This window comes from Pseudophryne corroboree, chromosome 1 (assembly GCF_028390025.1).
Source record: "Pseudophryne corroboree isolate aPseCor3 chromosome 1, aPseCor3.hap2, whole genome shotgun sequence".
NCBI lineage: Eukaryota > Metazoa > Chordata > Amphibia > Anura > Myobatrachidae > Pseudophryne > Pseudophryne corroboree.
In genome coordinates, this window is record NC_086444.1 from 516,573,185 (window position 1) to 516,591,282 (window position 18,098).

An 18,098-nucleotide genomic window follows, 5' to 3' on the forward strand; every position below is an offset into this window, starting at 1 on the left:
TACACTCAGAGCCGGTGCAAGGTTTCTGGTTGCTCCAGGCAGCATCTCACCCACTGCCATGCCATGTATCAGTGTCCCCAATTTATAATATGCCACACAGCAGTGTCCCAAATTCATAATACACTATATTGAAATTTCCCAATTTATATGCCACACAGCACAGCCCTAAAAACATAATGTGCCTCATAACACTGCCCCAATTCATAATGCCACACAGCTGTCCCCCTAATACATTACGCCACACGAGTCCCCCAAATTTCAACAAATTCTTTATATGCTACACTGCTGTGCCGTCAATACATTATGCCAGTGGTTCCTAAACTGTGTGCCGTGGCAGCCTGGGGTGCCTCGGAGCACTTGCATGGGTGCCCTCTGTTAGTGAACCAATTCAAATTATTTATGGTCAGCATAATAGTCAAAAGCAGTGCTGGTGGCTTCCAATCATAAAATATGTGGACAAACAGAAGTGATTCCTGTCCCTCACCACACAATTTAACCGAAGGATGACATATAAACACAATTTACATCATTTATTTATTTATTTTTTTACATTTCAGTTGAAAAAACTTTTGGCCTAGGGGTGGCGTGATAAAAATTCTGATTCTCTAGGTCACTATGATTTCAAAAAAAGTTTGGAAACAACTGCATTATGCCATACATCAGTGCCCAATAAATATTTAGGCCACATTTCTGTACCCCAAATTCATTATATGCCATACAGCTGTACCCCTTTCGTTAAAAATTAGCGCAAATAGTTTTCATGCTGTATGCTGTATCAGTGATCATATAGGCTAAAGCTGTACCAGAACCTTGGAAGATCTTTTTCAAACAACCTCAAACATGAAATATTTCTGAATAAGTGTGTAACTTTAATTTGCAGTACTCTTGTTTCCTGACGTGTAGGTCAGTCAGGGAAAATAACTTATATTTGTGTTGTGAACACTGTGAACAGCTGATGAGCTATGACAGGCGTTAGGGATTTTATTCCTGTCACCCTGAAAAAATGCATCAGTTTGGAATATAACCAGTCATTACCTCATCCTATTTCTATCAGAGGATAAGAACTGAACGACATTAATGTACCAAACAAGCTCCATATTAAGCCCTAAACCGGAGTGGGTGGAAAAATGTTTCACGAATGAAAACAAAAGCTCTCAATCACCTATGAACACAAATAAATAGATGCATGGACCTTTTGTGTTCAGCAAGCTAAGCTCTGGTAGTGTCATAATATGGGTTCACTACGATATGCCGGCGGTCAGGCTCCCGGCGCCCAGCATACCGGCGCCGGGAGCCCGACCGCCGGCTTACCGACAGTGTGGCGAGCGCAAATGAGCCCCTTGCGGGCTCGCTGCGCTCGCCACGCTACGGGCACGGTGGCGCGCGCCACACTTTTATTCTAGCTCCAGGGGATGGGGGTGGACCCCCACGAGGGAGAATAAGTGTCGGTATGCCGGCTGTCGGGATCCCGGCGCCGGTATACTGTGCGCCGGGATCCCGTCAGTCGGCATACTGAAGACCACCCCATAATATCACCACATGTGTTTTGTGAGGTTCCGGTATGAATGGTCGACCATGTTATGATCGACAGTAATTAGGTCGACCACTATTGGTCGACATTGACATGGACACATGGTCGACACATGAAAATGGTCGACACATGAAAAGGTCGACATGAGTTTTTTAACCTTTTTTTGTGTCGTTTTTTTGCGTAATGTGACTGGGAACCCCAATTAGTGCACTGCGTCCCCTCGCATGCTTCGGGCATGGTGCCTTCGCTCCGCTACCGCTTCGCTCGGCACCGATTACCGTTCCAATCGTAGTCCACGTGGATCGTAAAGTATGGAAAGTTCCCCAAAAGAAAAAAAAAGTTAAAAAAATCATGACGACCTTTTCATGTGTCGACCATTTTCATGTGTCGTCCATGTCGACTATGTCAATGTCGAACAATAGTGGTCGACCTAATGACTGTCGACCATAACATGGTCGACCATCTGAACGGATATCGTTTTGTGATGACATAACAACCCCCAGCACACAGCGGTGAACAATTGCAACACACAAGAACACAATGAAGTCCTTCGCTTTGCTGTGGTCACCGTTGTTGTCAGATGCCGTTGACCAATGTTTTCATATCTGCCTATGGCAATGTAACCGTTCCAATCGGTTCAGTTGTAATACTTCCATTTGTCCAAATGTTATTATCTTATATAGGAGAATACTGTATGTTTCAAAGCTTGGAGACAGATAAAGTACCAAACAGTCAGCTTCTAACTGTCATTTTTCAAACACAGCCTGTAACATGGTAGTTAGGTTTGATTGGCTGGTGTGCTATCTCTCTTCACTTTATCTCTCTCTAATGTTTGATACCTCTCTCCCAGAGTATTTTTATGTGTGCTGGATATAACTATATATGATACTTGATATATCAACACAATCCCGCTGCACTCTGTAAGTACAAATTTAAAGCGGCAGGTTACTTTTGATATATATATAAACGGAACAGGACTGGGAAAGAAAGAGATTCCCAAATGGAGTATAAACGGTGGTAATAATAATAATAGTAATAAAAAACAAGCCTAGTATGGTAAGTAGCCAACCGTGGCTGGTGACCATTTTGTCAGAAGCCAGTATTTCTTCGGAGTGCAGGAGGAGGCCGAAGCATCCCTAGGAAAACTATACATACATGGCGAGAACATACAATCTCCACACAGATACTGTCCTGGTCAGAATCAAACTCATAACCCCAGCGCCAGTACGAGCAATGCTAACCACTTTGTTGTATAGGTGGCTATTTGGTCCTGCTATATATGATGCGTATGCATCACAGATTGCTCCTGGTGAATTCTATGGCTTGCTGTAGCCGGAGAATGCTTTCAACAACAGGGGCATTGATAAATAGGCAAAACACCTAAAGCCTGCTAAGCGTGTTATTAGCATAGGATTTAGGCTTTGAGCTTGTAATAAATAATACTCCATCTCTTTTAGGGCCTCTACTTTCCAGGCTGCATTAGTAGGTAGTGTAATGATAAACATGCTTGAACCTGTGACTGTTGAGAAAATGATGCTTTTTACTGAAACCGCTGCCCGCTAAATAACATATGCACCATATACATAGAGCAGATCATCTGTAGACGCACCTACTGTAGGTCTATCTCTAAGCTCACCATGGCCTTCATTCCGAGTTGATAGTTTGCTAGCTATTTTTTGCAGAGCAGCGATCAGATAGTCGCCGTCTCTAGGGGAGTGTATTTTAGCTTTGCAAGTGTGTGAACGCTTGTGCAGCCGAGTGAGACGAAAAAGTTTTTTGCAGTTTCTGAGTAGCTCTGGACTTACTCAGCCCTTGCGATCACATCAGCCTGTCCAGTCCCGGAATTGACGTCAGACACCCGCCCTGCAAACGCCTGGACACGCCTGCATTTTCCCTACCACTCCCAGAAAACGGTCAGTTGACACCCATAAACGCCCTCTTTCTGTCAATCTCCTTGCGATCGGCTGTGCGAATGGATTAGTTGCTAGAAGCATTGCACAGCAACGATGCTGTTTGTACCCGTATGACGCACGTGCGCATTGCGGTGCATACACATGCGCAGTAGTAACCTGACCACTGCGCTGCAAAAAACGGCAGTGAGCGATCAACTCGGAATGAGGGCCCATGTCGCTAGGATTTATCTCCTATCAAAGCTGCATCATCCATACCAGTCCCACTTATTTCCTTTACCATACTTATGATTTGATCCCCTGTAGACTATATTTTTCTGCCTTTTTTTGTGTTGCCCATTGTTTGTAGACTCTGTTTGTTTAAATTAATTTATTATGCTTGTTTAACATAGTCCCTGTTTTTCTTATTATTGGCTGAGTAGCACAGAGTAACTGAGTGACTGCCTGTTCCTGGAATTAGGAACAGTGCAGTACATTTTAGTTTTTCCTTTACTTGCTGTCATCCTTCTTGTAAACCTCCTTTCCATTATTAGCAAGCCTTTACATAGTTTAGCCAGTGGGGATCAGCACAGGATAGAACCTAATACTTCCTCTAACAAGAAGTGCAATTCACACCCTCTCTGCCTACTCCCTTAGCACTTCCGCACTAGGTTTTGACAAGAGGTGCCATGCACCAGCACATTGCCCCTCCGTGTCAGTAACACTCCCATCTCATTTCCTGCCTTTGTAACATTATCACTCCTATCTTTATGCTGTATAGCAACCGTATGCAATTTTGCTTTGGCTGACTTCACTGCCCCTCGGTCACTGCCGTTTCATTTCCTTTTGTGGAAAAAATGTTGCAGTCCAGAAGTGGTCATCATTTGGGAACCTGACACTGCCTTTTCTGCACTGTTCTATTATATGCAGTGGATAGTATTAGCATACTGTACTATTAAGAATATGCATTAGGTCAAATAGTTGTCGAAATAAGAATATTATACAAAAATCCTGTCCATATTACAGTATGTACCTGGATATATAAAAGAGCAAGTATCTACAAAGAAAACAATAAAGTCAACAAGAAACAAATAATTGGCACTGCATGAAAGAGAAACCGATGCATTGGGGGGTATCCAATTAGCCGTGATAAATGATTTCATTTACGATAATCTGTATATAATTAGCTGCAAAAAGCTATCAGTGAAAATAGTTTCCATAGGGTTTATCATAAATTTCTCTTAACCTTCTCTGGTAATAAGTAGTGCAAAATCCATATTTAAGGTAAAAATGGTGGGATTTGGTTCAGAACCCCTGCGGCACCCATTCCCCTTGAATGACTAATTAGGTGCTTAGATGTTGTTGATGATTTTTAAATGCCCAATAATGACATGTCATTTTTGGGGTCAAACAATGTGAAGTGATGGAAATTGGGGTACAGGGAATGGAACAGGTATATTGGGGTGCTTTATGAGCTGGACAAGTGTTTTTAGGCTTGCAGGTGGGAGTAATTGATCTGTTTCAACTTTTTTTTTTTTAATTCCCCTAAAATTACCAAAATATATACTTATATCCATTTTTTTTGTACCCCCAAATTTAATGAGAGCACTTATTTTCCTGAAGAATTTTTTTTTTTTTTTTTAGGGGGGTACAGGCAGATTTCCCTATTTTCTCGTATAATGTCAGATTTTGCCAGCTAGAATTATTGCGCAAATACCATTTTACCATTTTGGAATAGGTCAGGTGCAGAAAATAGGAGCGCACAGGCTGCGATAAGCTGTTTTTTTCAGGAGATAGATACGATAACTTTAGCCACGATCGTGGATCGCATTATTGCAGCTAATTGGATACCCCCAATGTATATACAATAGAGTCGGGACAAGTAATGTATGGTATAATAAGTACACAATACCTCTGAATAGTCTTTAAAAAAACCAACATAAAAATACAAAACATAAAAATATGTGTTGGTATATATGTGTGTGTGTGTGTGTGTGTGTGTGTGTGTGTGTAGATCTATCTATCCTATCTATCTATCTATCTATCTATCTATCTATCTATCTATCTATCTATCTATCGGTTCTTGCTAACAAGGAACCATTTAAGAGGTGCTGCTTGTTTATATTGGAGCAGTATAAGGGCATTCTTTTGATGTTATGTATGTGTATACATATACTGTATAATCTCTCTTATTTTTATATATATATATATATATATATATATATATATATATATATATATATATATATTAGTTCTGAAGAGATTATGCCGTCTGAGGCATTATGCGTTATAACACTAATTTATTATGTCCCCACAGTGTCATTTGCTTTCTGTCCAACATCACCTCCTCTATTTCTATGGGGCAAATGAACCAATTGGCAAAAAAAAAAAGAAATAGCATTCTCAGAGGAAAATACAAATAATGTATACAGATATCTATTATGCCTCCCTTGGCACACACTTAGGGCCCACAAATGTACACCAGTGCATTGGCAGCTACGGATCTGTATGCTGTGGCTTTCCGTAAATATACGAATGTTGCAGCTGCTGGGAGTTGCGCAGAGACGCTCATTATTGTCATCCCTGATCTTCTGCTTGCATGCAAAGACGCAACCATTGGATGCACATTAGGCAAACATTGACCATCTATGATGTAGCCCTATAGCAGTGCAGCATGGCTGCAGACGGTAAGGCCCGATGACCTTTCTTTCTACTGCGTACGAGATCGGTCACAAGCAGTATCTCCTTGTCTTCATTACTGGGTTTTTTTCTCTGCCTGATTTAGGAATCACAGTCTTTGTTACACCGCGCACACTGTGGTCTCATCCAGTGCTGTACAGCCACAGTGACCAGCTTTATAATCTTCCCTAATGCAGCCCCTTATGTGTTGTTGTTGTTGTTGTCGCTTACTGTATTTGCAGTGATGGCAGGACATGTGTTATTGTTTTGGCATGTTTGCTTTTTGGAACTTGGTTGTAAAACACTTATTATATTCTCTAATAGCAACTGACAGACACGAACACTTGTTTCATGTTCACAACACATCCCACTAACAAGCCCCTGACTTGTAACCACAAAGCCTACACTGATGAGACACCTAGTGGCTACATACAGATTCTCATATATTGCTACATCCTCTCTTTACTGAAAGCCATAGAATAACAAAACATCTTCTGTATATGAATTTAGGGGGAAGTTCAGTTGCAGGTGATACCCCGTTTTCTCGTGTAAAATTGACTTTTTTTGAGACAGGCAAAAATGAACCTATTAAATTGGCATTGAAAGTTAACACTCATTAATTCTCCATAAGATTTAACACAACTTTTTCAACACTCCTGAGCATGTGCAAAGTTGGGGAAAATCCCTATTTTAAGGTAAAAATGGTTCAGAACCACTGGGACATCCTCACTAATGATTAGTTAGGCAATGTTTTAATTATCCTAATTTGGGCAAAGTGAAAATGTGCACAATGCTGGAAAATGGGTTACAAGATATGAGGCAGGTGTATGGGGATGCTGTATAAATGGGACAGGTGTTTTGAGGCTTGCAGTTAGGAGTTACAGGTGTTGTTTAAAGATTTTTCTTAAAATGACACAAATATCTACTATTAAGTATTTTATGCATACCTGATGTAAGTAGAGTATTAAACACTTGCTTCCTCTCATTTTGTTTCACTGTTATTTGCTTATAACAACCAATTGACACAGTTTATTAAGCCCAAATACTTTTATTATGGCCACGAATAGACTTCTGTACTGTTGTCCAATTTTATTTAGCATTTTTTGGGGTACAGGCAGATTTCCCCATTTTCACCTATTCTGATCACTGGTTTTACCAGCAAGAATTAACGGGTGAATGCAGAATTCCTCCTTTTCTAATTGGATTGCGTGATAAACGGGAGCACACATACAGGCGAGCTGGCTGGATGCATATGGTGTTTCTTCACCCATTTGTACAATCTCTTCTGATATCATCAAACTGTGTTGTGCTAATAATATGTTACTATTCCGGAGTCTCATTATTTTTAAAATCATTCTTTAAAAGCCAGGAAAGGGTCTTTGTTTTATCTAACGGAGTTCATCTGCATTCTATGTGAAAACTATTTATGAAGCAGCCCAAATATTTAGTAATGAGTCTCGCGATCATTATTCGTTCTAGCTGTATTGTTGTAAATCTCTGTCATTATTTAGCCTTTCATTCTCATGCATCAACCAGTGTCAGTGAAGTATTGCTATACGTGCAGTATCCATCCCTGGCCATTCTTTCTCCAGCTGCACAAGAACAACATATAAGGTTTGACACAACATCCGCCATAGTTTCTACCTGTCTGCAGACATATAATATTACACTCTAGCGCTGAGCCATATAGATTTGTTTAGGAATAACAAATGTTTGGTTATGAGCTCAGGACACCTATTTTGTTTAGCTTTCCAAACGCCCCATTATTTGTGACTATACTATGTACATTTGCAATTTAAAAAGACAAACCAAACAACAGACAGCAGATCTGTGCGGCTACATTTTCTGGATTTATTTATTTACTATACTCTTTGTGATTGATTGATTGATTGATTGATTGATTGATTGATTGATTTGATTTACTGTTGGTCTCTAATGAAAGTGCACTATGGTATGGTATGATTTTATTATTACATGTAAATGCATTTTCTATTATTAAAATATGAGAGGCTACAGTTATTGAAAGTATTCAATTCAAGTGGACAAAAATCAATGCATTTCATAGAATTGTTGTTTTGCTATCAGCAAGAAATGACACACTGTAATAATACTGTAATGACAACTATAATGCTATGTCTACCACAAAAAAATGTTGGGGCCAATCTAGTGCTGGATTGCGAGGAAGTGTGAATAATTATGCAAACATCTGGGCAGATGTATTAAGCCTGGAGAAGGGATAAAGAAGTGATAAGTGCAAGGTGATAACGCACCAGCCAGTCAGCTCCTAACTGTCAGTTTACATATTGGAGCTGATTGGCTGGTGCGTTATCACCTTGCAGTTATCACTGCTTCATCACTTCTCCAGGTTTAATACATCTACCCCAATATTTTTTAAGCAACCACTCACTCATTCATTAGCTCTCAGTCACCTTGCAATAACATGTGACTGTAGCCGTTAGTTGAGCCTGCTTCATGTGGCGTCAGGTGATCATAGATTCTGAGTGCAGGTAAGAACCCTGCAATTTCAGTGTCAAACATGGAAGGATTTCGTAGTAATTGTGTCATATATAGTTTATAGATTGATTTCTTAAACAAGAAAAATGCATTGTTAATTTCATAAATCCTTTATAGCAGATATGACAAGGAAATAATAAAAACCAGTAGAATCAACTCGTGCTATCACCCATGATACTATGTGATAGTCACAGCTGTATTTTACCTAATTAGTAGTTTTCAGTTGTGGCCATGATATTTTACAACTTTTTATAGGTACTTTGGCTTTCTCCCACACTGTGGAGTGTGATCAGATGACATGAGATCGCTTGAGAACATTTTGACATAAAGTTGTAACCTTAAGTTATCTATTAACAAAGTGACTCTGCCGTCTCTTTATTTTGTCAGGGTCTTCAGTGGACTGCATATCCCAGGCCCAGGTTACCACTGAATGTGCTACTTCTACCGTGCGGACTGGTGGCCTTCAGAATCGACCAGGGGTCGCAAAATTGGAGAAGCTGAATATTGCGGCATGTGCTAACAATGTGGCTCTCTCTGTCAATTCTTTGTCTGCAACTGAATTCACCAGTGAAGACTCAGTCTCCTCTGTTCATGGTATACCTACTATCTACTGCACCTAAGTAAAGGGAAAATAATAATAATAAAGTATGAACATTGAGCTAGTTTCTGAAAATGGAATACATTCATTAGCAACATTGGCCGATTCAGCACAATAAGTAATGTCTATTTTATTGGGATCCGGAAGTAATCACTTTTAATTGTTGATTTTTTATTTTTTTTTTCTAATTTTATTATAGTTAGTACAAGCAGCCAGAGTACCCTTAAGTCTATCATGAAAAGGAAAGATGAGAAAAAAGAGTCTTCAATCACCAAGAAGAATCTTCAGTTTGTTGGCATTAATGGCGGGTAAGCATTGTCTAGAATGGGGGGGGGGGGTGTCATCTCCCTATTTGCGGAGTTCCCCTCTGCCACTATTCTATATATCCCTGTGTTAAACAAGTTCCAGCAAGCATTCCCTCTCTTTGGGATAGTGATCTTTGCCACTGGAGTAGGTTGTAGTTTAAGACACAAACAGTAAAGGGTGCGACAGAAATAGAAGCTTTCTCAGGAAAAAGGCTTGTTTTTAATGCAGTAGTAAAAGTGAAACGGATACCTTTTAATAGATTGCTATGAAGACAGCTTTAAAGATTATAAGGCGCCTTCATGACGTGCAATCACTAAGTCGACATTTATAATGTTGACACCAAAATTGTGACATGTGGAGGTTAGTGGTAGGGTTAGGGTTACCTTAAACAGACAATTCATCAGTGCCAACATGCTGAATGTCAACAAAATATCCCCTCTTCATATCTCCAATTAGTCATGTGAGAGGCAGAAGACCTCTATTGAATTTTTTCAGGTAACTGTGTAAAGAGTTATTTGTCTGTATGTTCCAGGTATGAAACTACATCTAGTGACGAGTCCAGCTCAGAAGAAAGTTCCTCCACAGAGTCAGATGATGAGTGTGAGGAAGAGGAAAGCTTCAATGAGGACTCCGAAGTGATACATAAGGGTGTGGCAAGTGGCCACACGGAAGCCTCCGAATCTCTGAGCGATACTGAGAAAGATGACAAAGAGACGCATAAAGTGGAAATTAGACAAAGGTGTGATGCTGTCCTGCAGTACTGGTGGTTAGAGCAGTGTGTTACTAATGTGAAATAATTGCTCGTCTATGAGAATTATTCAGTATTTGTTATATAGAATTGCCATTCAGTGACTGTTGTGTCCCCCAGTTTATGTAGCTCTGTATAACTAGTAAGTGGTTTCCAAACAAAATGTAAAACAAACTCGTACAAAGTGCTCATAACAACTTACCATGTACAGGGGATCAGTTTATACATAAGGGGGGAAGGGGATAGTCAGTTAGGGGCAATGTGTGGATACTCCCATCACCACTAATTACGGTAACAGATCTTCCTGCACACCTTTGTTGCCTTTGAGGCTAAATTGTCGATGTTGGTGGCATGAGGTGTTAGAGGAACAGTTGGGATGCTAATTGAATGCTCCCCAACGTATGGGAAAAATGGTGGCAAATATGTTGAAACTATGTGAAGGGAAAGCATAAAGAAGGTTGGTGGGCTGAGGAGTCAGGGTACTCAGTATGGGCAGACAAGAGGCGTTACCTGAACACAGGCAGGTGTGATACAAGCCTCAGTGCACAGCAGGCAATCCAGTTTTGTCTGTTACCTCCACTTGCTAACCGGGTAATCTCTGCCCGATGTGCACTTTCCAGATGAATCGGTACAATATATCAGCTGCATTGTTCAGTGTGTATACCCAATATGTGCGCCCCCGCCATTGTTAGCGATACCTTCCCGTTGGCTGTCCTAACTCCTATACGAACCATCTGGACTTTGATCATCGTGATGCTGCGGTCTGTATTCTGACTGTCTTGTTTATCTTTAGTATTAATTAAGATTTTAAGAGATCCCTGCAGAGAGGATTTTCCCTTCTATAAAGTTTGACATATGATCAATGGTCTGTGAACCGCCTTTAGATAATCCTATTTCAGCCTCTAGTGTACTGAAGGTTCTACCCCTGATCTCTGTTAAAAGTCAGGCTTATTAACCCATACCATTTTGTTATGCAATATGATAAATGTATTCATAGCAGTGTCTGCTACATTTCAGTTGTGCTGTAAATCAATATCAAAACTGTATAGAATCCTTTGGTGTGCAGTAAACATTTGTCACAATTGAACATGTTTTCTTGTATACACAGATATGAGTTAAGTGAAAACATGCTGTCTGCTTGCAATGTGCTGAAAGATGCAGTGGATGATCCACGGGCCTTGGGAAATAAAGATGTGGTTAGTATACATGGATTATTATACAGACATAAAGTGCGCTTACTTTCACATATTTCAATTCACTCTTAAGAAAAATAGTTTAGCAAAACTGTTAACAAGGAATTGTGGTCTGCACGCCTAAAGCGCAAATGGTGTTCCTTCGTCAGCTATGACATCATGAGCCTTTATATTTGTGTTATTGCACCTACCTGTAAAGTGCAATAGCATTATATTATTATTAATAAACTTAATTTATAGTGCGCCACAAGTGGTCGCAATGCGGTTGTGGACCACTTGTGGGATAGTTTTGTGGGATAAGATATTTAAATGAATTTTAAGGGGGACAGCCATTTTCTTGAGCCTATGTAGATCCTACAATAAGATGTGATTCTTTCAATGGGATGAATTTTGCAATTCATGCAGGAAAGCACATGTTATGGGGCAAAATCAGTAATGCACTAAATAATGTTACAATGAAAGCATACAAATGTGACACCTTAAATACAGACCTGAGTCCTGGGGGTAGATTTGCTAGGCAGCAGTTTTAGACTTGCTGATCACCGCTGCTTTGACTGATAGTTTAAATGACAATAAGAATAAATGCTACATAAGCCTGCTTTAGCCTTTATTCATATTGCAGTTTGAAAGCGATTGGTCAAAGAGCTTAGTAAATCCCTAATATCTTTGTGACTCATTTAGAATAAAAATAAAGCCTTCAATGGGCAACAGTTTAGGTGAAAAATGTAAAGCTAGAATTCTGTAAGGGACTGGTTCACAATTGATGGTAATTGGGACTTTAGAGTATATTTTTTTTTTGGCATACTTATGACAGTGTCGGATCACAGCACTGGATATGGGTGGTCATTCCGAGTTGATCGCTCACTAGCTGCTTTTAGCAGCAGTGCACACGCTAAACCGCCACCCTCTGGGAGTGTATCTTAGCTTAGCAGAAGTGCTCAGAAAAAATGTCATGCCGTTTCTGAGTAGCTCCAGTCCTACTCCTTCCTTGCGATCAGTTCAGTCCGTTTAGTTCCTGGTTTGACGTCACAAACACACCCAGCGTTCGGCCAGCCACTCCCCTGTTTCTCCAGCCACTCCTGCGTTTTTCCCTGACACGCCTGTGTTTTTTAGCACACTCCCTGAAAACGCTGAGTTGCCGCCCAGAAACGCCCACTTCCTGTCAATCAAACAACGAACACTCGAGCGACTGAAAAACATTGCTCGAGCTTCTGTAAAAGTACAAAGTTTTGTGTGAAAGTACTTAGCGCATGCGCATAAATGCCGAATTTTCACTTGATCGCTGCGCTGTGAAAAACGGCAGCAAGCGATCAACTCGGAATGACCACCATGGTACTGCTTTGACATGGCCACACTTCCAAAAGCCAAAAATGGTTGATGTATCAAAAAATGGGTTTTGAAAGTAATTGTTCTCAATTGATATATACAGTATATCCGTGGGATCCAGAACTAGGTCGACAATGTTTAGGTCGACCACTATCGGTTGACAGGGTGTCAAGGTCGACAGGTCGCTAGGTTGACATGTTCTAGGTTGACAGGTCAAAAGGTCGACATGAGTTTTTGCCTTTTTCTTTAAAAAAAAAACTTTTTCATACTTAACGATCCACGTGGGCTACCATTGAGAATAGTAAAATGTGTCGAGACAACAGTAGTGGAGCGAAGCACCTTGCTCGCCATGCGAGAGGACACGGTGCACTAATTGGGGTTACCGGTCACTGTACGGAGAAAACGACACCAAAAAAAGCATTAAAAAATCATGTCGACCTTTTGACCTGTCGACCTACACCAAGTCGACCTAGCGACCCTGTCGACCTAGTTACTGTCGACCAATAGTGGTCGACCCAAACATGGTTGACCTAGACACTGTCGACCCTATGAACCCCACCCATATCCGTATATTGTCTTCATCTTAAGGATAAATGTCTGCTTAGGAAATGAGACACAAGCAGTGACCTTGTTTTGGCTTATTTTATATTTACTGACTTGTATTTTCATAGTAATGTTACAAAAACTACTGCAGTAATAATATAGAATACACTAATGCAAGTATTCCTGAGATCCCTGCCACGTACTACTAGTAGGATGTAATGAGCTGTACTGGCAGGGTAAGCCCCCCCCCCCCCCCTCCCCCTCCCCCTCCCCACATCTTCTTGCCTGAGCACCAATCAGTATGCTGCTTTTATGAAGAGAATTTAGTGCAGTTTGTACACACACTAATTATGACTAAGCACATCTAATTTGCAATGACTGCTTATTACATGATTGTCAAGTAAATCATATTGCTTCATTATTTGTTGTAAATTTCCAGGGTGTTTCAATAGCAATGAGAAAGCAACAACAGTACACTGTATATTCAGCCTTGCACTGCAGTATAATAGGCCATAATTATAAGATAATAATCTTTGTTGAATTATATATTTCTGTGCAGTAGGAGCAAGTTACTGAGAATCATGTAATGATTTACCTAATTGTATTATGTTTCCAGAGGCTGTGCTTGAACACTATACAAAATGAATGGTTCCGTGTGTCTAGTCAGAAATGTGCCGTCCCAGCCATGGTGGATGATTACATTGCTGCATTTGCAGCCATTTCCCCTGCCTCCCTGCGCTATATCATCAACATGGCCGATGGCAATGGAAACACAGCACTACACTACAGTGTGTCACATTCCAATTTTGAGATTGTCAAACTGCTGCTGGATGCAGGTTAGTCCTTGATTTGTATCAATAATCTGTACATGCCTTGTCACTGGACAGACTTCATCATTATATTAGTAACATTATGTAAGAGTTTATACCCCATACATACAGTATAAGCATCATCCTACCAGCAAGCTTTGTAGCATGGTGCCTGCCAGGGCCAGTTCTAGCCCTTTTGGCGCCCCGGGCGGAAAATAGGGGTGTGGCTTCATAAGGGGGCGTGGTCAGTTACGCCCCCTGTAGAGTTGTGCCCCCACTTGTGCCCCCTGTAGGAGTAGCGCCGCTTACACACAAAAAAAAATAATTAATACTTACTATCCCCGCTCCTGATTCCCGACCGCTGCAGACCTCCGCCGGCGCCGCTCCTCTCCTCGCATCTATGGGACAGATAGACACTAGAGGTCAATTATGACCCCTAGCGTCTGTGTCAGTCCCACAATGCTGTGCTGTGAGCGATGACGTAATTGCGCACCGCACAGCAAAGGTCGTCTCCACGAAGGGAAACTAGAAAGGTAGCGTCTAGTTCCCTTCACAGCGGGGGACACAGTAGCGGATCTTGCCATGGTGCGGCGCCCTCCGGAAGGCAGCGCCCCGGGCAAAAGTCCTGCTTGCCCGTGGCAAGATCCGCTACTGGTGCCTGCATACATAAGGAATCTGTTGTTCCATCTACTGCTTTTCCTAATGACTTCAGGACACTAGAATGGTTCCTTTCTTTGCAGATGTGTGTAATGTAAACCACCAGAATAAGGCTGGCTACACTCCCATCATGCTCGCTGCTCTGGCAGCTGTGGAAGCGACTAAGGACATGCAGGTGGTGGAGGAGCTCTTCAGTTGTGGAGATGTCAATGCCAAAGCCAGCCAGGTAAATGCCATGTTGTGGGGTTGTCGGGGAGGAGACTGCAAACTCAATCACCAGTCATACAGTCTTACAGTCTGTATCCATACAGCAGTATTACATTGCAGAATAGTAAGAGTCAAAACTCTTATGTTTAATTGTCTATAGATTTATCAATATTTAAAGCATGTACCAAGTCAGAGTTTTGTCTCTTGCTTTTCTGCAATGTAATACCGTTTAACATAACATTGGGAGCACCACCAGCCCAGTGCCATACTTATATGAGCCAATACATTGCTCAAACACAAGTTACCTATCACTTTTCCTATCTTATGCAGAATCACACCCCTCATTTAATTCATATTGCTCCAACTGTCATTTTTGGTTTGAACCACAGTTTTGTCTGATATAGTTATAACAGTACATAATAGTTGCAATCTAATGCTAAAATCTTTGTGTACTGGTTCTCAGATTATAAACAATTATTGCACATTTACTTACATAGCTTTTGATTTGATTCTCCTATCTACGTACACTTTGCCTTCCCTGGCTCTTCAGTCATTGAGAACGTTATATATGTCATGTGACACCTATGTCATATGTCCAATGACCGTGATCTCCCAGAGACCGCACACACTGGCCACTCCTCCTCTCTCTGTCAGCCCAGCAGGGAAACCTCACTGAACCACTCCTCTGGTATAAAGCATATCACTGGATAGCTGACAGATTTTATTCAAAATTATAAAAGGAAATTCTGTAGATATAATGGGGGAGATATATCAAATGTAAAGAGGACTAGTAGAGAAGATGTTCATTGCAGTCTATCAGCTCCTAGCTATCATTCATCATACTCGTTCTAGAAAATAATAGCTAGAAGTTGTCTCCACCTGTCCTCTTTAGAAGGTTTGATACATCTCCTTCTATGTTCCCAACATTGCTGCTGGTGACCTGCGGTGAGTAAATGATTACTAATTATTATGTGGGAGGCTTCTAACATAGTTCAATATGCAGATGATTACCATTCACTATTAATAGGACATTTGCTGCAAGCTTTACTCTGTGATTCACTTATGGCCATATTGCTCACCGGTCCAGTTTGTTTGCATTCCGGTCATTCAGCCTGGTTACCTGTGTCTGTGATGAGTCCATTGCAGATTGCACTGTGTTTTCTATAACTTAATTAACACTACTTAAGTCACTGATATAATTTATATTACCCACAAGTAAAGACTTGCTCAGTGACATAAAAAGCCGTTACATTTAGGTAATCGCCATTATGTGCAGTGTATTGTGATTGTATTTTATTATTTATTATTATTATTATCCTTTATTTATATGGCGCCACAAGGGATCCGCAGCGCCCATTACACAGTACATAATAAAATGAGCAAACAAGAAAACAGCAGTTACAGTACAGGACAAAATAGGACAGGTATAGAAAACCCGGGGTTAGGTGCCATCAAAGGGAGTATGGAGTATGAGATAGTGTAAGTAAGAAAAGGAAAGGCACATGAGGAAAGAAGTCCCTGCTCTTGCAAGCTTACAATCTAAAAGGTGAGGGGCTAACAGACCAGAGTCACACAGACGGGGCAGACAGTGAGCATAGACAAGAGGGTTAGGAGGAGAGTTGGCTGGGTTTGGTGAAGAAGTGGGTCTTGAGAGCCCGTTTGAAGTTTTGTAGAGAGGTGGAGAGTCTGAGGGGGAGAGGTAGAGCATTCCAGAGATAGAGAGCAGCACGTGCAAAATCTTGTAGGGAGGAGGTAATCAGTTGGCAGGAGAGACGGCATGCATTAGCAGAGCGAAGAGGAAGGGTGGGAATGTAAAGAGAGATAAAGTCAGAGATGTAAGAGGGAGAAGAGTGGGTGAGGGCTTTGTAGGTGAGTGTGAGAAGCTTGAATTGGATTCTGAATGGGAAGGGTAGCTAGTGAAGGTCCTGCAAGAGAGGGGATGTGGATGTAGTACGTTTGGTGAGGAAGATGAGACGGGCAGCAGCATTGAGGATAGATTGAAGTGGAGAGAGGCATTTTTGAGGGAGGCCAGATAGGAGGAGATTGCAGTAGTCCAATCTGGAGATGACCAGTGAGTGGATGAGGGTCTTAGTAGCATCCTGGGTGAGAAAGGGTCTGATCCTGGAGATGTTTTTGAGATGGAAATGGCAGGTTTTTGAGAGGTACTGAATGTGTGGTTTGAAGGAGAGGGAGGAGTCAAGGATTACTCCCAAGACATCGTACTTCGGGGCTGGAGGAGATAGTTGTGCCATCAATGGATAATGAAATTGTGGGAGGTGAGTTATACGGGAGGGAGGGAAGATGATCAGCTCAGTCTTAGACATGTTAAGTTTAAGAAAGCACTGGGACATCCAGGAAGAGGTAGCAGAGAGACAGTTGGAGATACGAGTGAGGAGAGCAGGGGAGAGGTCAGGGGAGGAAAGGTAGATTTGAGTATCGTCCGTGTAGAGATTATATTTTAAGTCAAAAGCGCTAATGAGCTCACCTAATGAGGATGTATAGAGAGAGAAAAGGAGAGGCCCAAGAACAGAACCTTGGGGGACGCCTACTGGTAGAGGAAGTGGGGGGGAGGTGGAGTCATGAGAGGAGACAGGGAAGGAATGGTCAGAAAGGTAGGAGGACAGCCAGGAGAGAGCAGTATTATGCAGACCAAGAGAGTGAAGGATTTGCAGGAGGAGAGGGTGGTCTACAGTGTCAAAAGCTGCAGAGAAGTCAAGGAGAATAAGCAGAGAGTGGTGGCCCCTGGATCCTTCTCACCTGTTGCTGCAATGCTCTTCTCAGGGCCATAGCCAGATTAAGGGGGGGATGCAGGGCATACTGTACCCCGGCCCCTCCCCCCCTCTGTCAGGGGGCCCCCCGGCCAGAGCACACTGAAATCACTAGCTTTCCCACTTATGCAACAGTAGAACCAGACAGCCAGAATGCTAGCTGGACAGTATGCAGTGCAGGCAGAGACACAGGAGTATCAGATTTCATGAACTATCTACCGGGCTTCCCAACCAGAGAAGAGATAGGAGGGTGGAGAGAGCTGTGACACAGGGTGGAATACATGTGTCACTTACAGTTCTCTCCACACCTGGGTGTCTGAGTCCTGTGTA

The 18,098-nt window shown here is 41.7% G+C and overlaps 1 protein-coding gene across 5 annotated transcripts in view; it reads left to right on the top strand.

Annotated features, from left to right (window-relative positions):
• The window catches only part of KANK1 (KN motif and ankyrin repeat domains 1), a 350,857-nt gene that overhangs the window by 325,393 nt on the left and 7,366 nt on the right, over positions 1–18,098 (top strand). For all 5 annotated transcript variants that reach the window (XM_063913934.1, XM_063913936.1, XM_063913938.1 and 2 more), the window contains exons 4-9: positions 9,001–9,207; positions 9,411–9,519; positions 10,050–10,256; positions 11,374–11,461; positions 13,944–14,163; positions 14,877–15,019. In XM_063913934.1, coding sequence (XP_063770004.1) covers positions 9,001–9,207; positions 9,411–9,519; positions 10,050–10,256; positions 11,374–11,461; positions 13,944–14,163; positions 14,877–15,019 — 974 coding nt within the window. The remainder of the gene's footprint in view (positions 1–9,000; positions 9,208–9,410; positions 9,520–10,049; positions 10,257–11,373; positions 11,462–13,943; positions 14,164–14,876; positions 15,020–18,098) is intronic.